At 52.4% G+C, this 26,167-nt stretch overlaps 1 protein-coding gene and 1 long non-coding RNA gene across 6 annotated transcripts in view; one reads left to right on the top strand and one right to left on the bottom strand.

Annotated features, from left to right (window-relative positions):
• The window catches only part of LOC134757679 (uncharacterized), a 34,369-nt gene extending 22,294 nt beyond the window's left edge, over positions 1–12,075 (top strand). Inside the window, exon 3 of the long non-coding RNA XR_010131953.1 lies at positions 11,837–12,075. This is a non-coding gene — a long non-coding RNA (uncharacterized lncRNA). The remainder of the gene's footprint in view (positions 1–11,836) is intronic.
• HPN (hepsin) lies at positions 181–24,938 on the bottom strand. 5 transcript variants are annotated; one of them, XM_031004394.3, is made up of 13 exons: positions 24,774–24,937; positions 24,124–24,338; positions 17,327–17,428; positions 17,202–17,243; positions 6,883–7,012; positions 6,689–6,811; positions 6,516–6,556; positions 6,173–6,338; positions 5,869–6,059; positions 1,407–1,502; positions 1,071–1,213; positions 721–885; positions 181–504 (listed from the first exon to the last, which is right to left on the bottom strand). In XM_031004394.3, the coding sequence occupies exons 2-13, from the start codon at positions 24,137–24,139 to the stop codon at positions 466–468; spliced, it is 1,254 nt and encodes a 417-aa protein (XP_030860254.1). In that variant the 5' UTR covers positions 24,140–24,338; positions 24,774–24,937; the 3' UTR covers positions 181–465. The 5 variants fall into 5 exon arrangements, with proteins under 5 accessions (XP_030860254.1, XP_018871272.1, XP_018871270.1 ...); XM_019015727.4 differs by having other exon boundaries at positions 24,124–24,193; XM_019015725.4 differs by having other exon boundaries at positions 181–885; positions 24,124–24,475; positions 24,774–24,938.
• Between the last annotated feature and the right edge of the window lie 1,229 nt (positions 24,939–26,167).

The raw sequence follows: 26,167 nt of genomic DNA, 5'->3' as shown, positions 1-26,167 counted from the left end.
GAAGCCAATTTGCTCCAGGAAAATTCCAGTTAAGTGAACCAATTAAAATCTTAAATCTCAAATCAGTGGGAACTGAGGGACGCACACTCTCTGTCTGATTTGCGCCAGGTCCTAATTCTTCTCTTCCTGCCTGCCAAAATGTCCTCATTGCTGTGTGCATTTGTAAGCTCGGAGGCCGCATTAATCAAAACCATCTTTATTATTTAAAGAGCATCCCGTCATCAGGGGCACCTAGACAGGAGTCCCAGACAGCAGAACAATATTTACATGGGGGTCAGGAGGGTGAGGTTGGGTGGTCTCGGGGCTGAGTGGGCCCGCCACTGTGGAAGAGAGGACCCTGGAGGGAGGGTGTCCTTGGACCTGTGGACCGGGCCCAAGAAGAAAAACGTCCCATCTAGGCCCGGCGTGGATCCCACCACCGGGATCACCTCGGGCCCTGGAGGCTGCGCAGCGAGAAGCCACCGGTCAGAGCTGGGTCACCATGCCACTGGCTTCGGAGTGAGTCTGGGGAAAGACAGCTGGGGGCTCCCGAGGTCTGAGAGGCTTCCACGTCCCACCACTGGCTTCCCTTCCCCAGGAACCCTTCAAAGTCCATCTGTTCCCAAGGTGGGCCCTCTTCTAGGCCTGAGCGTAGGTTTCCTAAAACAAATCTCTGCCTCCCTTCCCCCATTAGACACCCAAACATCCCCACCCTGGCTCCCATCTGGACCCAACTTTCACCTTTATGGCCTGGAAGATCCACTCCCGGAAGTCACTGACTTTGGTGTAGACGCCTGGCTTCTGGGCCAGGGCACAGCCAGTGCCCCAACTCACAATGCCACACAGCCGCCAACGTGGCGTCCGAGAGATGCTGTCCTCACACACAAAGGGACCACCGCTGTCGCCCTGGGAGAGGAGAGGGAGGTCTGGCTGGAGGCCAAGGTGGTTGGACAGGAGGCCCCCCCGGGATGACATGGGCTGTGGCCCCAGAGCCCTCAGGCTTTTAGATGGGGAGCCCAACCACCCACTCCCCTGCGTCTCCATCCCTGGGGTGGCAGCGGCCAGGGGGCTGCCCCTACAGAGTCCCTCACCTGGCAGGCATCAATGCCACCCTCGGGGTAGCCAGCACAGAACATCTTGGGCTTGATCTGGTTTCCATAGAAGTCAGCGCCATTGCAGACATCATTGCTGATTATGGGGACTCGAGCCTCCTGGAGTACCCCGGCCTGTTGGCCTGGGGGTGTGCGGGCAAGGCTGGCCAGAGCTGGGGGGTGTACACACCCCCCTTCCCTCCTGGTGCCCACCCCATTCCCCTCAGCATCCCTACTCCTCATGGCCAAGACTCATCCAACCAGCCAGACTGCCCATCCCCAGCCCAGTTCAGAGTCTCCCGAACGGTGGCATCAGAGGCAGAGGACAGGACTCACCATAGTACTGCGTGTTGCCCCAGCCCGTCACGGTACAGATCTTGCCATCCACCAGGGCCTGGCCGGCAGCTGGGAGGCACACAGGCTGGATGTATTCTGTGAGAGAGACAATGCTGGTCCAGCCCCCACTGGCCTGCCCCACCTGGTACAAACCTCTGTCCAGCTGCTACCATGGCCCCTAACACACCCTGCCCTCTCTGTTCTTTAAAAAAAAAACCACAATAGGCCGGGCACAGTGGCTCATGCCTGTAATCCCAGCACTTTGGGAGGCCGAGGCAGGAGGATCACTTGATGTCAGGAGTTTGAGACCAGCCTGGCCAACATGGCGAAACCTCATCTCTACTAAAAATACAAAAATTAGCCGGGCATGGTGGCACGCACCTGTAATCCCAGCTACTCGGGAGACTGAGGCAGGAGAATCACTTGAACCCAGGAGGTGGAGGTTGCAGTGAGCCGAGATCACGTCATTGCACTCCAGCCTGGGTGACAGAGCAAGACTCTGTCTCAAAAACAAACAAACAAACAAGCCACAACAGAAGTCGCCACGTACCGAGAGCTCATCGCATACTAGGCGCCTTCCTGCACCATTTTCTTTAATGTTTCATCAGCCCAGAGAGGTAGGGTCTATATTATCCCATTTTACAGAGGGGGAAAATGAGGCCAAGTCACGTGTCCAAAGTTTCATAACACGTATGTTTTAACACAGCTTGTTTTCATTTCTAAGCCTGCAGTGTCACCCAGGCCAGAGTGCAGTGGCAGGAACATGGCTCACTGCAGCCTCGACCTCCTAGGCTCAAGCAATCCTCCTGCCTCAGCCTCCCAAAGCACTGGGATTATAGGTAGCAGGTGCCTGTAATCCCAGCTACTCAGGAGGCTGAGGCAGGAGAATCGCTTGAACCTAGGAGGCAGAGTTTGCAGGGAGCCGAGATTGCGCCATTGCACTCCAGCCTGGGTGACAGAGCATGACTCTGTCTCAAAAAAAGAAAGAGAGAGAGAGAAGAAAGAGAGAGAGAGAGAGACACTCCTATCTTGAGACATTTGACTTCCACCTGGCAGAAAATCATAATAATAAATACACAGGTCTACAGAGAGAGTGGTAACCCTGAGATATGGTGTCCTTGTGCAGTGCACAACCTATGCAAGGGTTCCTGGCAGCCCTGCCTGTTGCCTGCTGCCTGCTGCCTGCTGATGACATCACCTGCCTGAGTCTTAGAGCTCTCAGATGTAGAATGGAAATAATAATCACTTATCCCCAGAAGTTGTAGTGAGAAATTGGTGAGTCATTGAGTTGCATGCCAGGCAAACAGCAAGTGTTCACATAACTAGTAAAAGTATTAAACAACAACAGTACAATTGCTAACATTTACCAGTGTTCACTATGTGCTGGCAGTTCTCTAAGCTCTTTACTCATATTAACCCTTTTAATTGTCTCAATAACCCTAGGAAGTCATTTTACAGATAAGGGAAACTGAGGCACAGTGAGGTGAAGCCATGTGTCCGAGATCACACAGTTGGCAAATATCTGAATCTGACCCCAAAGCCCATGCTGTGACCCCTTCAGCCCTGTGTCTGAAACCCCAGCCGCTTCCACCTGTCTACCTGTCCGCAAAGATGCATCCTTACTTCGATATTAACTCTCTCACTCTTTTCACTAAGGAGAAGGGTGTGGCAACGATCTTGGCTCACTGCAACCTCCACCTCCTGGGTTCAAGTGATTCTCCTGCCTCTGCCTCCAGAGTAGCTGAGACTACAGGTGCCTGCCACTACACCTGGCTAATTTTTGTGTTTTTAGTAGAGATGGTGTTTCACCACGTTGGCCAGGCTGGTCTCAAACTCCTGACCTCAAGTGATCTGCCCGCCTCAGCCTCTCAAAGTGCTGGGATTACAGGTGTGAGCCACCATGTCAGGACAGGGTTTGGTTTTAAAGAAAAGCATGTATCACCCCCTTCAATGGGAAACCAGTACCACAGATCATGAGAAATAAAATAAACATAAAAATAAACATAATGCCAACCCCAACATGGCCCTGGATTCTCCATCACCAGAGCGTGGGGGCCACAAGCACAGATTCCAGTGCCAGTCCACCTGGGCACAAATCTTTGCCGTTCACCAGCTGTACAAATTTGGGGCATTGTTTGCCTTCTTCGGGTTGGGACCTTTTCCTGGGTGGAAAACAGGATCTTAAGAGAACCCTCCTTACCAGGGTGCGCTGGGGTTGCTGTGAGAACTAAGTGAGTCCATACACAGGACATATTTGGAATGGTGCCTGGCACACTGCTATGTTTACCAGATTATTTTACTGTGTTGTGTACACTCATCATGTACTCCCTTACTCCCTTTTACTATTTCATGATCGTGAACTCGCTATACTCTAATACTCAATCATGAACTCGAATACTACTCGCTATTACTACTTCATGATCATCATTATCACTGTTATTATTGTTATGTTCTGAGACAGGGTCTTGCTCTACCACCCAGGCTAGAATGCAGTGGTGTGATCATGGCTCACTGCAGCCTTGATCTCCTGGGTAATCAGGTGATTCACCTGCCTCCGCCTCCCAAGTAGCTGGGACCACAGGCGCGCACCCCCACAGCCAGCTAATTTTTTTTGTTTGTAGAGATGGGATTTTGCCATGTTGCCCAGGCGAGTCTTGAACTCCTGAGCTCAAGCGATACCCCCGCCTTGGCCTGGGATTACATGCCCAGCCTATTTTTATTATTACACTGCAGCCTGCTGAAATCTGAAGCCCAGGGCCTGCTTTTAATCCAAAAGGAAGATGTATGTGTTGGAGAGGTGTTAAGGACATGCTGGCACCCAAGTGAGTCTCAGTAAGACCAAGGGAATACTCCAGGGAATTGCAGAGGGAATGACTCCTAACTTACTTTCTAAATCTGATTCATTCATTTTTTAACACATTTTCTTTTCATTTTATTAGTTTTTTGGTAACAGCTTGATTGAACTATTATTCACATATTAGACAATTCCTTTTAAAGGCACAAGTCACCAGCTTTTTGTGTAGTCACAGACAAGTGCAACCATGATCATGATCGACTTAGAATCTTTCATCACCCAGACAAGAAACCTTGTCTCCTTCACCAGTCACCTCCCAATCTCCCATCCCCACCTCCCACCCTGCCACCATCAATCAACTTTCTATCTCTACCGATGTGCCTATTCTAGACATTTCTTTTCTTTCTTTCCTTTTCTTTTCTTTTCTTCCTTCCTTTCTTTTCTTTCTCTTTCTTTCTTCTTCTTTTTTTAACAGACAAGGTTTTGCTCTGTTACCCAGGCTGGAGTACAGTGGCACAATCCTAGCACACTGCAGCCTCAAACTCCTGGGCTCAAGTGATCCTCCTGCCTTAGCCTCCTGAGTAACTGGAACTACAGGCATCCGCCATCACACCTAGCTCATTTTTTTAAGTGATGGGGTCTTGCTATGTTGCCCAGGCTGGTCTTAAACTCCTGAGCACAAACAATACTCCCATCTCAGCTGCCCAGAGTGCCGGGATTACAGGCATGAGCCACCGTGCCCAGCCTTGTACATTTCATACAAGTGGCATCCTACAGTATGTGGCCTTTGCGGCTGGCTTGTCTCATTCAGCACTGTTCTCAAGTTTCATCCTTGTGGTAGCATGAATCAGTACCTCATTCATTTCTATGGTCCAATATTCTCCCGTTGTGTGGATATACCACATTTTTTTTTGTTATTTATTTATTTATTTTCGAGATGACAGAGCCTTGCTCTGTCAGCCAGGCTGGATTGCAGTGGTGTGATCTCGGCTCACTGCAATCTCCACCTCCCGGGTTCAAGCGATTCTCCTGCCTCATCCTCCCGAGTAGCTGGGATTACAGGCGTGTGCCACCACGCCAGGCTAATTTTTGTATTTTTAGTAGAGATGGAGTTTCACCATGTTGGCCAGGCTAATTTTTGTATTTTTAGTAGAGGTGGAGTTTCACCATGTTGGCCAGGCTGGTTTCAAACTCCTGACCTCGTGATCCACCCACCTCGGCCTCCCAAAGTGCTGGGATTACGGGCATGAGACACCGCGCCTGGTCAATATACCACATTTTCTTTATGCATTTGTCCGATGAAACACTCTTGGGCTGTTTCCATCTTTGGGCTATTATGAATAATGCTGCTATGAACATTGATGTACGTACGAGTTTTGGTGCAGACACAGTTTCCTTTTGTCTTAGGTATATACCTCCTGTCCTGGGAGTGGAAGTGTTGGGTCCAATGGTAACTTTATGTATACTTCTTGGGGAAATGCTGACAAGTTTTCCAAATTGGCTGCACTGATCATTGATAGTTAAGGCCCACTTTGTGCTCCCTCGAGATCATTCCCCTTATTGCCAAGGATGCCTGAACCATAAGTTGATTGCCCTGTGTCCCTGGTCCCCTCCTCTGTCCTCCTGGCCTCAGGTCCTCAAGCCCCAAGGCTCAGCCCTTAGACTTACCTGTGAGGGGCAGGGGACTGGAGAGGTGGACCAGGGCAATATCGTTGCTGTTCTCCTCGCTGTTGGGGTCCCGAAAGGGAAGATAGCCCCCGTGGTAGACCACAGCCTGCACCCCCAGCTGCAGGCCGTGGGGAGAGGCCTGGGCCACGGCACCGGCAAACACTCGCCATCGGGACAGGACCCGGTTCCGCCTACCAGGGAAAGGGGTGGAGGGTGGCCACCTGCCTGGGCACAATCCGCCCTCCTCCCCACCGTCTCTCCGCTCCTCTGCCTCCCCATCATCAGCGCCATGGGGGGCACTCACTCCGGGAAGCAGTGGGCGGCTGTCAGCACCCAGTCCCCGGAGAGCAGGGATCCCCCACAGAGGTGTGCTCCATCATAGCGAAGGCTGACTTGCCACGGCCACCGGCCCAAGCTGGTGTCCCGGCCTCCCACGATGCGGTCCACGGGCAGCTTCCTGCGGCCACAGTCTGTGGGACAGGAGTCAGCAGGGGGCGGCAACAGGGGACTGGAGCCCAGGTCCCCAGAGCCCAGGCTTGGCCCTGCCCTAGGGGGTCTGAAAGTACACGGCCCCATCCCGGGGAGCTTGAGGGGACGTGGCCTCCCCAAGGGCCTAAAGGAGAGGGTTCTGAGTTTTAGGATCTCACCTTGGCAGATGGTGGCCAAGAAACGGCCTCTGGGGCAATCACTGGGAGAGATGGGATTGGAGACACAGAAAGAAAGGAAATAGAGACCAGTTAAGACAGGTGGAAGGAAAACGGGGAGAGGGAGTGCCTTGGGGGTCCGAGGTGTTGCCCCACCTGCCCGCTGCCCTCCTCACCACACGGAGATGACCTCCAGCAGCCTCTGGGTGTGGGGCAGCCTCCCCTCGTCCACACAGAAGAAGCCCGACGTGCCATTGGCGCCCGCCGTTCGCACGTCCAGCTCGGAGTGGGTCAGTGCCCTGGGCAGGGCAGGGGTTAGGCCTGCTCCCCAGCCCCTCCCTGCTCCCACCCCTCCGAGGGCCCCCAGTACCTGAGGAAGCCCATCTCCTCGCAGCTGAGTCCAGCTACCCTGGCGTTGGAGCGCGAGGAGCACAGCAGCCGCCACGTCCCTTCCGTCTTGTCAAAGACCATGAGCCGAGCGTCCGCAGAGCTGACCTGCACTGCAGGGCGACAGGGCCCGGGGCCGCCTGGGTCCCACAGCCAGGTTCCCCACGTGCTTCCCCAGCCAGAGCCCCTCCTGGCCTGTGCTCCAGCCATGTGGTGTAGACGTGAACCCCAGCCCATCGGAGGGTTGCAGCCCCCACATCTGCGATTGCATCTGGAATCATGACTCAAGGACTTTTTTTTTTTAAGACAGGGTCTCGCTCTGTTGCCCAGGCTGGAGTGTAGTGGTGTGATCTTGGCTCACTGTAGCCTTGACCTCCCAGACTCAAGAAATCCTCCTACCTCAACCTCCTGAGTAGCTGGGACCACAGGCGTGCACCACCACACCTGGCTAATTTTTGTTTTTGTTTTTGTTTTGTTTTGTTTTGTAGAGACGGGTCTTGCCATGTTGCCCAGGCTGGTCTTGAACTCCTGGGCTCAAGCAATCTTCCTGCCTCTGCCTCCTAAAATGCTGGGATTACAGGTGGGATTACAGAGCACCATGGCACTCTGCCAGACTCAAGGACTCAGGTCGGACCAATCAACAGCAGCGTTGGGGCTGTGGCCGGCCCCTCGGCGAACCAGGGGAACTTCACTCTCCATTAGAAGTCCTAAGTTGGCTGCTCAGGAGCTGCAGGTCTGGAAGGTGACTTGGACATTCGGGAAGAAAAAAAACCATTTAACCAAGTTCCCAAGAGAATCCAGCACATGAGGCTGGATCTGTTAAGGGTCATCTTCACCCTCTTGAGGGAAAAAGTGAGCTAACGTGGAGGAGAGCCAAGAGATTTCTGATAACATTTTATTTTATTATTGTATTTTTTGTGGAGAAACCGAAGCTCTTTATTAGTATGTTTGTCATTTGTCTTTTTCCATTTGTCTTTGGCCACACCCTTAGCTCATATAAAAAGACCTCTCACTTTATATGTACACAGACAGCATATGGAAAATAGAAGAACAAATTTGTTGCCAGTTTGTAGATCATAGCCTGGTTTCTTCATATGAACTTTTCCATAGCTATATGGAGTAGTATTATTATTACATAATATAATATTAATATATTGTTATAATATAATTATATTATATTATAATTATATTATATATTATAATTATATATTATATAATATATTGTTATAATATATTATATAATATAATAGTATATATAAATATTATAATATAATAGTATATTATTATAATATTAATATATTATTATAATATAATATTAATATATTATTATTATATGGAACAGATTAACTCTCCTTCCAGAGTGATTTCTATCTTTTAAAATATGTATTTATTTGGGAGGCCGAGATGGGTGGATCACAAGGTCAGGAGTTCAAGACCAGCCTGGCCAAGATGGTGAAACCTCGTCTCTACGAAAACTAAAAAAATTAGCCAGGCGTGGTGGCAGGTGCCTGTAATCCCAGCTACTCGGGAGGCTGAGGCAGGAGAATTGCTTGAACCTGGGCAGCAGAGGTTGCAGTGAGCCAAGATCGTGCCACTGCACTCCAGTTTGGGCGACAGAGTGAGACTCCATCTCAAAAAAATATATATATGTATTTATTTTTATTTATTTATTTTTTTGAGACAGAGTCTCACTCTGTTGTCCAGGCTGTTGTGCAGTGGTGCAATCTCAGCTCACTGCAACCTCTGCCTCCCGGGTTCAAGCGATTCTTCTGCCTCAGCCTCCCGATTGGCTGGGATTACAGACATGCACCACCATGCCCAGCTAATTTTTTTGTATTTTAAATACAGATGGGGTTTCACCATGTTGGCCAGGCTAGTCTCAAACTCCTGACCTCAGGTGATCTGCCTGCCTCGGCCTCCCAAAGTGCTGGGATTATAGGTGTGAGCCACTGCACCCGGCCTTAAAATATGTATTTATTTTAATTGACAAAATTATATACATTGATGGTGTACAAGATGATGTGAAATATGTATACGTTGTGGAACAGCTAAAGCAAGCTAATTAACACATGCACTACCCTTTGTGTGTGGTGAGAACACTTAAAATATCTTTTAGCAATGTTCAAGTATATAATATATTGTTATTAACTATAATCACCATGTTGTTCAATATATCTCTTGAACTTATTTTTCCTGTCTAATGGAAATTTTGAATTATTTGTCCAACAAGATGTTTATATCTTTAAATTAAATAATATTTAATCATTTTGGTATAAATACTTCTCATTTCTTAAACTTACCCTTCTATGTTTTATGAAAAATAACTTTAATAATATAGTATAAATACACATCAATTTTTAATATCGGAATTCATTTCCCATCTGATAACTTTTTTTTTTTTTTTGAGACACAGTCTCGCTCTGTCACCCAGGCTGGAATGCACTGGTGCAATCTTGGGTCACTGTAACCTCCGCCTCCCGGATTCAAGCTGTTGTCCTGCCTCAGCCTCCCGAGTAGCTGGAGCTACAGACACGTGCCACCACACTTGGCTAACTTTTTGTATTTTTAGTAGAGACGGGGTTTCACCATGTTGGCCAGGCTGGTCTCGAACTCCTGACCTCAAGTGATCTGCCTGTCTTGGCCTCCCAAAGTGCTGGGATGACAGGCGTGAGCCACTGCACCTGGCCCCCATCTGATAACATTTTAAAGCCCCTTGATACAGCCAGGTTTGAAGAACCTCTGTGATTGTCGGTTAAGTGAGTTAGTAAATCATATCCCCTTTTGTTTTTAGCCAGTTTATTTTTTCTTTTGTAGGCTGAAAACCTTTGACTAATACACCAGACTGCCAATCTTGACTATTGCCAGATTGATAACCAATATCCTACAGTCAGAAAGAAAAGAAGAGGGAAAGAAGGAAACAAAGAAAGAAAACAATAGTGATCTTTTATGCAGGACTTGTCAGAGCCTTGAATATGCTAAAGTGCATAATTCTCCAAGCAGAGGATGGAGTATTCATTCATTCACTCAGCAAGCATTAACTGGACACATACTCCATGCCCAGTGAGGGGTGATGCTGGAGACACAGATGGCCGAGACAGTCCTGGGCTTTGCTTTCGGCAAACCACATTATGGGGGATAGGGAGACAGATGGCCATAAAATGTCACCCAGCCAAACACATCATTACAAATTGTGACATGAGGCAGGGCTGGGATATACGAGAAGGCTAGAGGGAGCTCCCGGGAGACTGTTCATGTCTGGGGCTGGTTGGGGGGCAATTTGTGGTGAGAACAGATGTCCCCTGAAACCCCCTCAGTCTGTTCCCCACACACCTCAGAGGAACCTGTTAACACCTAAGTCAGGTCACAGACCTTGGGGTATTGATTTCTATTTACCAAACACTTTGTACCTGCCAGGATCTATTTTAGGCAGTGAACAAATCACCACTGCAATGAACAAATCAGACAAAAACCCCGACCCCTGTGGAACTCAAAGCTCAGTAGGTGAGACAAATCAAGAAAGGGACAAATAAGTAGGATATATTATGTGTCACAAGATAGGAAGGGGCCACAGAGAAAAATAAAATGCCACCGAGGGAGGGGAGTGCCGGCATGGAGGGTGGGGTGAGGTTGCACTTTTCAGTCGCTGCAAGGAGAGCATCCCTGGGAAGGTGGTGCAGGAACAAAGACCTGCAGGAGGTGAGAAAGTGTCAGGAGGTGTGTGAGATCAGCACGGAGACAGAGGGACTTGCAGATGCAAAGATCCCAAGGCTGGTGTGGGGGACTGGGGGGAGTGCTCCAGGAACAGTGGGAGGCCGGAGCAGAGTGAGCCAGGGAGGGGCAGATCAGGTGGGAGCTAGAAATAGAGCAACATCAGGGCTTTGCTGGTACCTGGTGTGAGGTGCAGCCAGGGGAGGGCCCTGACCGGACTCAGGTGGTCACCAGCTCCCTCTGGCTGCAAGTGGGGAACCAGCATGAGCCACTGTACCCGGCCCCCATCTGATAACATTTTAAAGCCTCTTGAGGCAGCCAGGTTTTAAGACCCTCCAGAATTGCCGGTTAAGTGAGGGAGTCATATCCCCTTTGTGGGATATGATTGGGGGGCAGGGATGGGAGCAGGGAGGCCAGGGAGGAGGCTCTGGGATGTCCAGAGGGGAGGGGAAGGGGGCTGGAGCAGGGTGGGGGCAGTGGAGGGGGAGAAGAGTTCAGATTTTGGAGAGGTTCTGTAGGTGCAGCTGACAGGGTTTCCTGCAAGATCTGATTCATGGGTGACTGGAGGAACTGGGAGGGTAACCGAGGGGTTTGGCCTGAGCCTGAAAAGATGGGGCTGACAGAGATGGGGACGGAAGGAGCAGGTTCGGGGAGAGATCAGCTGTGAACCTCTTTGTCCTTTCCTTTCCTTCTCCCAGCCACTTTTTTTTTTTCTTTTTTGAGACAGGGTCTCGCTCCACCACCCAGGCTGGAGTGCAGTGGCACGATCATAGCTCCTTGCAGCCTCAACCTCCTGGGCTCAAACGATCCTTCCGCCTCAACCTCCCAAGTAGCTAGGACCACAGGGGCATACCACCACACCCTGCTAATTTGTTTACTTTTTTATGTTAGGATAAAGCTGAGTGACAATAGCCGGGTTAGAACCCAGCAAAGCCTGAGCTAAAAACGCCTTTTAAATTTATTTTTTTCTGTAGAGACAGGGTATTGCTATATTGTCCAGGCTGGTCTCAAATTCCTGGCCTCAAGCAATCCTCCCACCTTGGCCTCTCAAAGTGCTGGGATGGCAGGTGTGAGCCACCATGTCTTTTTGTCCTTTTCTCAAGAGCCTCCTGCCTGGCCTGGGCTCTGAGAGCACATTCTGGGAGACCGAGTCAAATGAAAACTTGCTTTTGCATCCTCTTAGAAGGAACCTGGTGAGGCCACACACCAGCTGAGGGGTCTTCCCACAGCCCCACAGGTTGGGACAAGGAGAAGCAAGACTTCCAAGTAGAACTCTCCCCAGCTGAGGACCTACTGTGTGCCTGGGGCTAGGCTACCTCTGCCCCACCATCAACCAAGGCCTCGTCGCACACCCCAGGAGACACGAAGATCATCCCCAATTTCCAGACGGGGAAGCTGAAGCTCAGAGAGGTGGGGTGGCTTCCCCAACATCACCAAATGCACGAGAAGCAGGGAGAGAGGATTCGAAATCAGGTCTGAGTGACTTCAAACCCCAAGCTTTTATCATTGCCCTGGATAGCCTCTCAAGAGACTTCCCCTCTGGAGGGTTAAACAACAGCACAGTAATAACAGCACTGGCTACGTTTACTGGGGGGTGTCAGTGGGCTGGCCCCATGCTATGCATCCTATCCAAGTGGCTCTCTGAATCCCACAACCATCCTCGGAGATAGTGACCACTTCGGTTTTTTGTGGTTTTTTTTGTTTTTTTTGTTTTTTTTTTGAGACATAATCTTGCTCTGTTGCACAGGCTGGAGTGCAGTGGCGTGATCTTGGCTCACTGCAACCTCTGCCTCCTGGGTTCAAGCGATCCTCCTGCCTCAGCCTCCCGAGTAGCTGGGATTACAGGTGCATGCTACTACACCCGGCTAACTTTTGTGTTCTTAGTAGAAACAGCGTTTCACCATGTTGGCCAGGCTGGTCTCGAACTTCTGGCCTCAGGTGATCCACCTGCCTCGGCCTCCCCAAGTGCTGGGATTACAGGCGTGAGCCACCGTGCCCAGCCAATAGTGACCACTTCTATGCCCATCTTACAGATGGGAAAACTAAGCCTCAGAGGAATAAACTTGCCCAGCGGCACACGGCTAACCAGCAAAACCGGGACTTGAACCCGGGCCTGCATATTCCCTGTTCCTTCTGTGGGTCTCATACAAACCCTTGCCTGTCTCCCTGCCTAATATATTCAGCTACGGCCGGCACTGAAAAGCCACCTGGCTGGCCTGCCTTAATGATGGCCTCCTGCTCTGGGGTTGGGGCAGGGAACGCCTGGCACCTCTGGCTGTGGGGTCCTCATCACCCCATGAATTCCAAGGCCAAGTCTCAGGGTTTGAAACACCAACAGGGGCGGGGACGGGGGGGATTCTTATTTTATTTTATTCTATTTTAAGTTTGTTTTGAGATGGAGTCTTGCTCTGTCTCCCAGGCTAGAGTGCAGTGGCACGATCTCAGCTCACTGCAACCTCTGCCTCCTGAGTTCAAGCGATTCTCATGCCTCAGCCTCCCAAATAGCTGGGATTACAGGCACCAGCCACCATGCCCGGCTAATTTTTGTATTTTTAGTAGAGATGGGGTTTTGCCATGTTGGCCAGGCTGGTCTCCTGACCTCAAGTGATCTGCCCATTTGGGCCCCCCAAAGTGCTGGGATTACAGGCGTGAGCCACCGCACCGGCCTGGCCTGCCTTAATTACGGTCTCCTGCTCTGGGGTTGGGGCAGGGAATGCCTGGCACCTCTAGCTGGGGGGTCCTCATCACCCCATGAAAGCCAAGGCTTGGAGTTTGAAACACCAGCTGGGGCAGGGAGAGGGGTGGATTCTTATTTTAAAACGACTGTTAACTGCTCTGGAAATGTGATTTCCAGAAAGTGTGAGGTTTTAGGGGGGAAAAATCACTTTATAGATGTGTGTTGGGGGAGATGGGAGTGGGGAGAGAACATCAAATGTCCCGTCTGGCTATTTTTAAATTCACACTCTCTGCTGCTGTTTCTCACTTTTAAATTCTTTATTCTTGTTCCTATCATTTCAGGCAACACAAAAAGGATGTTCTGGGTCACCTGGTGTGCCTGCCAAGTTGTTGGATATATTTAGAAGTGTGAAAATCCCAGGAAAAAAAAAGCAAGGTGGGGATACAAACTTGGGGTTGTTTTTGTTTGTTTGTTTGTTTCATCATTTCCCTGAGTTGTTGAAAAACCCAAGTACCTCTGCAGGGCGGCGGCGTGGCACTGGCCAGAGCCAGCTGTGAGTGGTGGCCTCGCTCCTTTCCAGCTGGAGGCCCATGACTCTCTAGTTCATCTCAGTGTTTTGGCTTTGGGTGCATTCATAACTCAAGGATTTCCTGAGAACCTACTATGTGCCAAGCACCGTCTGACCACAAAAGGTCCCTGCCTTCCTGGAGTTCGCCAGGAGTAAATAATTCACAATGAGTGAGGAGGGTTTTACCGGGGTGGCAGGGAAACACCATAGGGTGAGAGGCCATAGAGTCTGGAAGTCCAGGAAGATCTTGCTCAAGAAATTTCAAGAAAGAATTTCAGGAGTGAGATACAAAAGCCAATGTCCACTGTGCTGGCTAAGAGGCAAGTACTGCACAGCCTTTTTTTTTTTTTTTTTTGAGACAGACTCTTGCTCTGTCACCCAGGCTGGAGTGCAGTGGCGTGATCTCAGTTCACTGCAACCTGCAACCTGCGCCTCCCGGGTTCAAACAGTTCTCCTGCCTCAGCCTCCTGAGTAGCTGGGATTACAGGCGCCCGCCACCATGCCTGGCCAATTTTTGTGTTTTTAGTAGAGATGAGGTTTCACCATGTTGGCCAGGCTGGTCTCGAACTCCTGACCTCAGGTGATCAGCCTGCCTCGGCCTCCCAAGGTGCTGGGATTACAGGGGTGAGCCACCGCACCCCGCCCAAGTACTACACAGATTTTTATCTCCTCTTATTCTCACTGATTCTTCTTACCCCCATCTCACAGATGAGGAAATTGAGTCTTGGAGAGAGTAGGGACTGGTGGGAGGCCCCACAGCTCAGAAGGAACTGTGCAGAACGGAAATCTGCCTCTAGGTGTGAGCTAGAAAGAAGTGGGTGAGTAGAGACTTCTGTGTGAGCAAGTCATTTGAGCAAGGGACTGGGCCCTGAGGGTGCTAGAAGCCAGTGTGAGGTGGGGGTGGAGAGGGGCCTCCACACTAGGAGCCTTGGAGCCTGTGATGGGTTGGGATTTTATCTCAATGCCACGTGTTGTCACAGAGGGGCTTTTGACAGGGGCGTGATCCCTTCGCTCTGTCTCTGATGTGTGGTCAGCCTCGGGCAAGTCAGTTTGCTTCACTGGGACTCAATCTCCCCCAAATGCAAAATGTTGGGATGTAACAGCCCTAACTTCATAGGCCTGCTGGGTAAAGGCTGCCGCCAGGGCCTGGCATATGTCAGTCTTTACTGTGGCAATGAATTCAGCTGTTCTTTTTTTTTTTTTTTAACAAGCAATCAAGTGTAGACATTATATACAGTTACTACGCAGGCTGCCTGGGTTCAAATCCCAGCCCTGACACTGACTAGCTCCATGACCCGGGGCAAGTCACTCAGCCTTTCTGTGCCTCAGCGTCCCCATAGGAAAATGGGTTGTGGTGGTGCACACCTGTAATCCCTGCACTTTGGGAGGCTGATCTGAGAGGACTGCTTTGAGCTCAGGAGTTCAAGATCAGACTGGGCAATGTAGCAAGATCCCATCTCTACTAAAAATTTAAAAAATGAGGTTGGGTGTGGTGGCTCATGCCTGTAGTCCCAGCACTTTGGGAGGCCGAGACGGGTGGATCACCTGAGGTCAGGAGTTTGAGACCATCCTGGCCAACATGGTGAAACCCCGCCTCTACTAAAAATACAAAAATTAGCTGGGTGTGGTGGCACGTGCCTGTAGTGCCAGCTACTCAGGAGGCTGAGGCAGGAGAATCGCTTTAACCTGGGAGATGGAGATTGCAGTGAGCCGAGATCGCACCACAGCACTCCTGCCTGGGTGACACAGCGAGACTCTGGCTCAAAAAGATAAAAATAACAATAATTTTGTTATTGACGAAATAATTTTGTGTAGGCATGGTGGCATTAGCCTATAGTCCCAGCTACTCAGAAGGCTGAGATGGGAGGATTGCTTGAGCCCAAGAGATGTAGGTTACAATGAGCTAAGATCGTGCCACTGCACTCCAGCCTGGGCGACAGAGCAAGACCCTATCTCAAAAAAAAAAAAAAGAAAGAAAGAAAAAAAAAGAAAAGAAAAAAAACATGTTGTTGGGAAGACTTAATGAGTTGATATCATAAGGTCCCAAGGCCTTGGCTGGTGCATACAAATGCTAAATGCTGGTAATGAAGATTAATGTTGATGTTGGCTTTTCTTGTCTGGATTTTCATTTCTGATTTTAGTGTGAACTGAATCCTTTATGGAATTAGATGAGGCTCACAGACATGAAAAATACATCCCACCACCCAACTTCCCCTTTTTTCCTGCTGTCCTGCATCAGGGAATGGCAGCTTGAAGTTGGCATTTGGGAAGATTCATTCATTCATCCCACAGTTAGTTTCTTTATCTATTTATTTGTGTGGCCATTCATTCCACATGCCTGCAGACACACTTACAGTGGATAAGTCTAAGAGCTGTTCCTGGCCCCTCGTTCCCCAGCTGCATGTCCTCTCTGGTCCTCATTTTGCACATCTGTAAAATGGAGCTAATACCAGGGACAGGCGCGGTGGCTCATGCCTGTAATCCCAGCACTTTGGGAGGCCGAGGCGGGTGGATCACAAGGTCAGGAGATCGAGACCGTCCTGGCCAACATGGTGAAATCTCATCTCTACTAAAAATACAAAAAATTAACTGGGCATGGTGGCACACGCCTGTATTCCCAGGTACTTGGGAGGCTGAAGCAGGAGAATCACTTGAACCTGGGAGGCGGAGGTTGTGGTGAGCTGAGCCCGCACCATTGCACTCTAGCCTGGGTGACAGAGCAAGACTTTTTTCTTTTTTAAAACAAACAAAAAAACTACCTCCTAGGAGAGTTAGAAGGGTCCACTGAATTTATATCATGCCTCCCCAACATGTTTTCACCATGCCACGCAGTAAGAAACACATTTTTACATCCTGATGTAGCCCATAGCTCTGTGGTCTGGGGCAAACTGCCGCATTGCTCAAAGCCTCAGTTTCCCCATCTGTAAAACAGGGAGAATAACAGTCCCACCCTCACAGTGTGGGCATGCAGTGGGATTACATGTATATGGATGCAAAAAAAAAAACAAACAAAAATTAGCATAACCTTTACTTACTGAGAGATGCACTGTGATAGTCTGTAATCTAATCTATTTCATACTTTAAAAAAAACATGGTTTTCCAACTCACTAATTTAATTTTATGAGGCACTCATGAGTAATACACTGGTGTCTGAAAAAGCCTGGGTTAGACATGTGGGGTGCTTAGAATAGTGCCTGGTACATAGCAGGCACTCGATACAAATGCACTATTATGATTAGCATTTCTGCATGCATTTGTACATTTATTCAGCAAATACGCTTGTTGAGCTCCCGCCAGATACACGTGTCCTCCAGGGCTCCCCCAGAGGGTCCCAGCCTGCTCCACTCACCTGGGTACAGCGGCTCCTGGTCACTCCTGAGGAGAACAGCCACTGCAGAGAAGGGAGGGGTGAGGGCAGGCAGGCTGGAGGCTGCAGGGGCCAGGGGAGGTCAGAGGCACAGGAACCGCTCTCACCAATGGCCCAGGATGCCGCCCCGATGGCTGTCAGAAGTAGCAGGGTCCCCGCAGTGAGAGCTGCCACCTTGGGTCTGGAGCAGCATGGCACAGTCCGGCCACCTGCAACAGACACCATGCTGGGGCCACAGCCAGGCCTGTCCTCATTGCGGCAGGGTCTGGGCCCAAGGCCAGCTCTGCCCTGCCCCCAGGGCTAACTTATTATGCCCAAGCGTGTCCTCCCCAGGCCCAGTTTCCCGAGGCCAGCAGTTGACAGGGCTGTTCCTCCCCTGCCGTGTGAACAACCAGGTGCCCAGCTCCCCCAGGGTTCCAGCTGGGAGGGGGGCATGGCCGGGCCACCTGCCACGGTCTCCACCTCTGCCCTGCACTTTCCTGGCACTTAGGGAATGTCTCCTCCCCAGTGACACTGTGCTTTTGTATTTCTGTCTTCGCTTTGGGCCATCTCTTCTTGGGACTGTGACCCCCAACCTTTGCCCTCTTGGTAGCTCTCTTCCCTGCCGCTGGCATTTCCTCGCTGCCTCAGTCATTGCTGCTGTTCTAGATGCTTTGCCCCTAGATACCCCCTAAATCAGACCTCTCTCATGGTACCCAGTTGCAAGATCAAATTTGCCCCTCCACTTGAAAATCTGCCAGCCTCATTTTATTTTATGTATTAATTTTTTTAGCGACGTGGTCTTGCTATGTTGCCCAGGCTGGTCTCAAACTCCTGGGCTGAAGCGATCTTCCTTCCTCAGCCTCCCAAAATGCTGAGATTACAGGAGTGAGCCACTGCGTCTGGCCACCCTCATTTAAAAATATTGACCCTACCCCTTCCTAGCTGGAACCTAAGGCAGGTGCCATCATATCTTTGAGCCTCAACTTTCTTATCTATTAAATGGGCATCCACTGAGCACCTACTTCTAAAAATAATAATTTAAAGTTATTTTCAAGAAGAAGAATAGCTCAAATTGTATTGATGCCTCCTAGGTGCTAAGCACCGTTCTAAATACATCAGCTCATTTAGTCCTTATTTCAATCCCACAACTATGATTCCTGTTTTTGAGATAGCTCAGAGAAGCGGGGTCACGTGCCCACAGTGACAGCCTGGAAGAGGCAGAGCAGTGTCCAGAACCCTGGGCAGGTTTGATGCCAGGCCCCCTGTGTACAGCCACGAAGCCATCCTGGCTCTCACTGTGTGGAAGTGCCTGGCACATAGCAAGTTCTCTGTAAATGCTTTATAAATCATCAGAGATGTGTGGGCCTGAGCAACTCCCCTCCCCTCTCTGAGCCTAAGCCTCAGTTTTTTTCTTTTCCTTCCTTCCTTTCTTCCTTCCTTCCTTTCTTTTCTTTTTCTTTCTTTCTTTCTTTCTTTTGTTCTTTCTTTCTTTCTTTCTTTCTTTTTCTCTCTCTCTCTTTCTTTTTCTTTCTTTCTTTTTTTTTTGAGACAGGGTCTCACTGTGCTGCCCAGGCTGGAGTGCAGCGGCGCAATCATGGCACACTGCAGTCTCAAGCGCTCAGGCTCAGGTAATTCTTAGCCTCCCAAGTAGCTGGGATCATAGGCGCACACCACCACACCTGGCTAATTTTTGTATTTTTTGTATTGACGGGGTTTGCCATGTTGACCAGGCTGGTCATGAACTCCCAGACTCAAGCTATCTGCTTGTCTCAGCCTCCCAAAGTGTTGGGATTGCAGGCATGAGCCACCGCGCCTGACTCTCAGTTTTTTCATCAGCCTAAAGAAGCTTTATTTGTTTTCCATCCTACTGAACATCCTCTGTGTGCCTGGCACCTTTCTAGGTTCCGGGAACATAACCCAAAGAAGACAGATAAGGTTACGACTCTCAGGGGTTCAAGTTCTCATGCGTGTAGGTGGGGAGTGGGAGACATTAACAAGGAAACAAGTAAATGAACCCAATAATTTCCAGATTGTGGCAGAGGCTGTGAAGAAAACCATGCAGGCTGGAGCAGCAGGTGGGCTTCTGCAGGGGGATCAGGGATCACAGGGCCTCCCCTAGAGGAGACTTCTGAGCTAAGCTCTGAAAGGTGAGGTGCCAGCCACGCACAGACCACAAGGAAGGGCACTGTGGGCAGAGGGAACAGCACAGGCAAAGGCCTTGAGGCAAGAATAAGCAGGCTCTGTTATGTCAGAGGCTGGAGAGGCCATCGAGACGGCCAGATGGCCAGAGCTTGGGGAAGGTAGTGGGAACCAAGGCTGGGGCCAGCTGGGGAGGCCTGGTGGCACAGGAAAAGGGATTTTATTCCCAGGGCAAAGAGGTCCTGGAGATTAAAAGCCAACTCCTAGCCGGGCTCGGTGGCTCACGCCTGTAATCCCAGCACTTTGGGAGGCCGAGGCGGGCAGATCACAAGGTCAGGAGATCGAGACCATCCTGGCTAACACGGTGAAACCCCGTCTCTACTAAGAATACAAAAAATTAGCCGGGCGCAGTGGCAGGCACCTGTAGTCCCAGCTACTCGGGAGGCTGAGGCAGGAGAATGGCGTGAACCCGGGAGGCAGAGCTTGCAGTGAGCCGAGATCATGCCACTGCACTTCAGCTTGGGCGACAGAGCAAGACTCCATCTCAAAAAAAAAATAAATAAATACATAAATAAATAAAAGCCAACGACTTCACTAGGGATTATAAGAGGGCCAAAGAGTAAAGGCTGCTGAAAGCCTTCAGCTGGGCCTGGCTTGGGTTCAACTGCCCTTGGCAGCCGCAAAGCACCCCAAGGCGGCAGGAGCTCCCAGCTCGCCCATCCGCACCCATGGTGATGTGGCTGGTGAACCCGGCACCAGGCCAGCACCTGGAACAGAGCAGGGAGTGGTCTAGGACCTTCCTGGTGTGGCCATTATCTGGGTGTCTTAAGAATTTGAGAGCTCAGGCTGGGCATGGTGGCTCATGCCTGTAATCCCGGCCCTTTGGGAGGCTGAGGCGGGTGGATCACTTGAGGTCAGGAGCTCAAGACCAGACTGGCCAACATGGTGAAACCCCGCCTCTACTAAAAATACAAAAATTAGCTGGGTGTGGTGGCGGGCGCCTATAGTCCCAGCTACTTGGGAAGCTGAGGCAGGAGAATCGCTTGAACCCAGGAGGTGGAGGTTGCAGTGAATCAAGATTGCACCACTGTACTCTAGCCTGGGCAACAGAGCGAGACTCTGTATTTAAAAAAAAAAAAATTGAAAGCTCAGTGGCTCCCATCAAGGCATGAGGAAACACTCTCTTCCCCAAAAGAGGCCCCAGTGGGCCAGACCAGCCCAACTACTGCCGGCTGACCCCTGCCTGTCCTGCGAGGGGCTCTCAGGCCTGTCCCCCAACTCTGCCCAGGACCACTCTCCAGGTTCCAGCAGGAGGTCTTGGCTCCCGACAGCCACTGGGCTGGTCTTGCTTGCTTTGTTTTCAGCTGTGCCTGCCAGGGCTCTAGGCCACGCAGAATGCAGCCTAGAGGCCTTGGCACATCTGGTGGGACAGGAAGCAATGCCACTATGTATGTCTCCTAGGGTGAGAGGAAGAACCTCCTTCCATGCTGTGTGGTTCAGAGGACTTCAGCGCCTCCAGTGGGACAGGAAGCATCTGCATCCTGGGGTTCCCCCAGTATGAGAGGCATCCTCCCTGCATGTCTCTACTGGGACAGGGAGCATCCTCATCTGGCCCAGGGTGTGGGACGCATCCTCATCCTCCCTGCGTGTCTCTACTGGGACAGGCGGCACGTCATCATCAATTCTTTGATCCCAGCAGCAGGGCCATTTCCCTTGGTAAGCCAGACCTCCCCCACCCCTACATCTCCCTGAGACTCTCTGCCCCTGCTTCTCCAGGCCCCTCTGGATGACTTGGGTCTTCTCATAGGTCAGTTCTTCTGCCTCCACCATTTGGCTGCGCAGACCCCCACACGTAACACCTTTGGCTCTCTGGCTCTGAAAATCCACTCAACTGGTGGCTCCGTGTCTCGGGCCTCATCTTACATGACTGCAGCTTCCTGTATAAATGCTCTCCTCTTTGGACTTCTGGGACACCACGTGCACCTGATTTTCCTTCCGGTCTCTGAGGCTGCTGTCTCCACCCACCCTCTACCTACTCCGTAAAATCCAGAGTTTGTAGGGCTGGCTGCAGCCTCCCCCTGCTCCTCCTTGCCCCTAAGTCTGTCTCACCCACCTCTGTGGACTCAGTTTCCCCTCTGTCCCCAGCCCTAGACCCTCTTCCAGGTCCCAGGTCAGGGCTCCTGCAGTCCTTTAAATACCTTTTAAATACCTTTCCCTGGGACCTCCTAGTCCCTTTGCCCCTACCAGGTCCCAGAATGTCTCCCCAATGTCTCCCCAAGTATATTCTTCCCCCCAAGTCCTGTCTCAGAGGCCCTCACTCCTAGGACCATCCCCATCTGCATAACATTCCCCTCCCCCCACAGCCTGCCAATCCTCCTGAGTGACTCTCCTTCCCCCGGTTCCTTCTTTCCGTCCATCTGCACCTTGCTCCGGCCCCATCCAACCGCTGGGCTCAGTCTCCCTTCTAGCACACCCTCCACACGGAGGCTTGGGGAACCTACTGAGACACCAAATCCAACCTGTCCCCTCTACCTATAGAACCCTCTGTGACTCCCTAGTACCCCGGAACAGCTTAAGTCCCTCAGCCTGGCATTTCCAGCCCCACTAGGGTATAAGCATGGCTTTTAGAGATTTGGGAGTATGTTTCCCCCAATTCTCAGACAACCATGTGGGCCACTATCAGGCACCAGAGAGAGCTTCCAAAAAGCAACCCAAAGAGTAGAACTTGTAAAATACAAGTTAGACAAGAGAAGCAGGGACTGACCACTGGCGCCACCTTGTGGAGAGACCTGGCACTGCAAGGAATTGGCCGGCTCTTCCCCAAAACAGTCCCACCCCTGCCTGGTCCAGCTTGCACACCTCTTCTCCCACCCAGCTCCACTTCCAACTTCACCTCCAGAAATACCACAATTGGCTACGTGCACACCAGCGCTGTGTCACCTCCCAGCTTCCCAGAGAAGAGCAAGAGCCTTGCTCTTCCCTCTGCCTGGCATCCTTGGAATTGCAACTCCAGTATCACCTCCCCCAATTCCAAGTTTCCAGGCAGCACCAAGAAGCCAGCAGCAATAACAGTGACACCAACAACAGCAGCCACTGCAGCCACAACGGCTCTCTGAATCACACACGGACGCACCGCCCTACCCTAACCCTGTCCAGTCCTGCACAGCATCCTTAAATCCTCGCAGCTGTTCATGAGGAAGGCACCATTGCCATCACCCCCAGTTTACAGATGAGAAAAGGAGGCCCAAAGTCTGGCAGCCACCAAACCCGGGTCACCCAGCAAGTAAGTGCAGAATCGGGACCCTTCAGCATCTGTGTCCAGGTTCGACCTCCACACCCCTAGCCCTGACAGCAGGACTCCCCTCCGAGACCAGCCCAGAGCTGCCAGGGAGGCACCAGAGCCCACTGTGTCTGTTTCTCTTTGTACCTAGGCCATCTCTGTCCATCCGGGCATTTTCTGCTTTTCTTCCCTGGCTCATTCACCCATGGGCCCAAGCCCTGGTGCTGTCCTTCCAGCAGCTCCAGGAAAGAGATTGTCCCCAGGGAGCTGGACTCTGTCATCCACCTGCTCGGCTAGGGTGCAATGCCTTCTCCTGAGTAACTGGGAGCCTGGGTTCCCTCTGGACCGCAGCTGATTGGTTTGGGGTCTGAATTGCCAGCTGTGCCGAGACCCAAGGAGGCCAGAGATCTGAACTAATCATTTCAGCCAACACGCTCAGTGCTTCCTGCCCACCCTGGCATTTCAGGCCTCGCCCCACGCTGTTGGACATGCACTGTCACCCTCTCCATTTCACAGATGAGAGAATGGAGGCCCAGGGAGAACACGCCGTCTGCCCAGGGCCACACAGCTAGAAAGTGCTACTGCCCAGGACTGAGCCCGGCTATCCTGCAGGAAGAAGAGAGGGAGTCAGCCCCAGCTAGGGGAAGGCAGAAAGAAAAGGCCACCCCTCCATGCGCCCCTCCAGCTGGGTCCCATGTGTGAGAGGTAGAAAGGAAGCCAGGCTAGCTGGGGGCTGCCCAGAGACTCCCAAGGGCCAGCAACTCCATGACGCAGTCTCTCTCTGTCATCCTTATGGTGGTTTCTCTGCCGTCTCTCCCCTCTCCATCCATCCAGGCCCAGTCCAAAGTCCTCCCTCTGCTCTTTTGCCCACAGAGCCAGGAGGTGGAGGAATGTCTGGGATCGGTGGGGGTCCTGGGTCTCTGGGACTCCGAGTCTGCCAGCCTCTGTCATGACAGCTCTGCTTGATGGCATGCATCTTATATGCAGAGCCCCAGCCAGTGCCTGGTGTGTGTCATGCACTCAACAACCTCAGAGAGGGAGGACTGGGATCCATGCTTGACCCAGAGGGAGACCAAAGCCCTAAGAATAATGTCGCTTGCACAAGATCACACAGCAAAAAAGATGGCAAGAGCAAATTCAAATGCAAGCCTGTGTGTTTGACTCCAAATCTGTGTCCTTAACCATGACAGCTACAGCCTTCCCGCCTCAGTCCCAGTAGAGGACAAGTCCAGAGTTAGCTGAGAAATCACTGGGGGATGAGGGGAAACTGAGGCAGCACGCCAGGAAGGTCACATAGGGTAGAAGGGAGGCTGGTGGTGGCACAGCTGCACAGAAAATGTGGTTAATAGTTAATCAGGTGGAGGAGGACTAACAGGGGGTGGGGATGCATCTGGGAGGGGTGCCCGGAGAGAGGGGGCTCTGAAGAGTAGAGGGTAGAGAAAAGAGCACAGAGGGCGGGGCGCCAGGCAGAGCCAAAGCTGGGGCTCAGGGAAGGGGACTCACCCTCCTTCTGCGCCATGTCACTGCCTCTTGTTAATGATTCCCTGGCTGACCTCCTGGGCCAGGGTGGGACCTGTGAGGAGATGGACGGGGAGGCAGGGCCTGGGGGAGCCCAGCCCAGCCCAGTCCTGGCGCCCCCAGTCCCAGGCGTCCATCCAGGCAGGCTGTAGGGACTGGGCCTTGGCCAGAGCACGCCGTGATCACGGACGCAGATTGGGCTGGGTTCAAGGATGGGGTCAGTGTCTGACCAGCAGCGGGGGGACGCCTGGATTTGCAGGGATGGGGACTCCCATGCCTGAGCCTGGTGGAGCAGGGGACTGAGGATCCCGGTTTGAGGGAGGAGACAGCTGAGGACCTGAAATCATAAGTCTTGGGAAAGGAGGAATTTGGGGGCCAGGACTCCTTAGTATGAGGGAGGAGGGGCCTGAGGGCTGGAACTCCTGGGTCTGGGGAGGAAAGGACTGGGGTCCAACGGCTGAGTCTGAAGGAAGAGCAGGCCAGAACACCTAGGTGCTTGGGGGGACGTCATAGTGCCCCCTCTTCAGGTCCCCAGGAACCCCTCTATTAGGAGGTGGGCATTAGGCTGGGTGGGGGGATGAGGGAACCCCTGTCCTCAGGGCTGGAACTGTGAGTCTGGGGGCCCTTGTCCTTACCCTGGGGTCCAGCAGGTGGGGGCGGAGCCTCGAGGTAGTGCCGGGGTCGGGTCAGTCTCCAGGCCTGGGCAGGAGCATGGTGGCCCCGCAGCAGCGGGCGGCCTGGAGGCAGAGGCGGTGGCGTGGGGCCTGCTAGGCCAGGCTGCCTCACCTGAGGAGGAGGGGGCTGGGCGAGGGGCGGGCGAAGGGGCGGGGAGGGGCCGGACCATTCGATTGGCAGCGCTGGAGGCCACCTGGCTGATGGGGCCGGGCTTGTGGGGGCTGGACCAGGCGGGCCCAGCTACGGGGCTCGCCTTGGACCTCCAGGGGGACCCAGGTGTGCCTGTCTGCGGGGATGTGGGAACAGGGACAGGCCTGGCTGGAGGCTGGGGGTTTAGGGAGAAAGTGCAGGCTGAAGGGTGGGGGTCTGACCAGAAGAGATCAGATGGAGGGCCCCAGCTGCCCTAAGCCCACTCCACCCTCGCCCAGCGACCCCTTTCCCCCGCCCTTTCTGCGTCCTCCAGCCCCAGGTCCTGGCTGTGCCCGCCACTTGCTGCACCTCTGCCTAATTCCCTGCCCAATTCCTGGGCCCAAACCCCAGCCCCAGCCTCTCCCGCCTGCCCTGCTCATCCTGCCCCGGCCCCTCCCCCGCTGGCTTCCTACAAGTCACGGGGCTGGTTTGCTTTGGCAGCCTCCGCCCGGCCGCGGTGACCTCTGGAGCCAGAAAGTCCTAGCACTAGATAGGGGGGATGGGGGGCTTGGCCGGGAAAACACAGCGCTAAGGGCAGAGGCCCAGGCCAAGTGGCCGGAAGCGTCCGCAGGCAGATAACACACTGTCCCGCGAGCAGCCAGGCGCGGTCCACGTCAGACCCAGGGCCAGGTAAACACCAGACGTGCAGGGTCACCGCCAGACACCTGCCCGTGCTCAACCACACGCCGGACACAGTCGGCCTCGGCTGCTTGCCCCAGATAGGCCACCCGCACAACCGGCCCCACCCGCTTACCCACACGTGCCCGCTGTGCCCAGCCAAACCCACCTCCACCGCACCCATTTCCTCCACTCAGCCCAGGGCCCCTCATTGGGACACGCTGGTTTAGCCTGGCTTCCTCTGCCTTTCCATCCATACCCGTCTCTCCTTCCCTCTCCTTCTCCCCAGCGCCCACCTCTCCAGAGACTCACACTGCTGGGCACACCACACACCCCATGCCACCCCTGCACCCCAGCATCAGCCTCGATTCTCTTCCCTCCACGGCACCCCCTCCCTTCCTGGCTCCGTTCCACTCTCCCTCACCCCTGAGCCAATGGCTCCCCCAACCCCGACACAGATCAGGCAGTAAGTGGCTTCACCTGTGGGCCCTCAGGTAGGGTCCCTGGAAAGCGGGCTCTAAGATTCGGGGACGGGAATGGGGGGGAA

This window comes from Gorilla gorilla, chromosome 20, assembly GCF_029281585.2.
Source record: "Gorilla gorilla gorilla isolate KB3781 chromosome 20, NHGRI_mGorGor1-v2.1_pri, whole genome shotgun sequence".
Classification (NCBI taxonomy): domain Eukaryota; kingdom Metazoa; phylum Chordata; class Mammalia; order Primates; family Hominidae; genus Gorilla; species Gorilla gorilla.
This window is presented reverse-complemented; position numbering and strand designations above follow the sequence as displayed.

Coding starts and splice junctions, on each gene's coding strand:
- HPN (XM_019015725.4), bottom strand. Junction 1,214..1,406: donor GGGCAACACGCAGTACTATG/GTGAGTCCTGTC, acceptor GCACACCCCCAG/GCCAACAGGCCGGGGTACTC. Junction 886..1,070: donor GTGGCATTGATGCCTGCCAG/GTGAGGGACTCT, acceptor CTCCTCTCCCAG/GGCGACAGCGGTGGTCCCTT.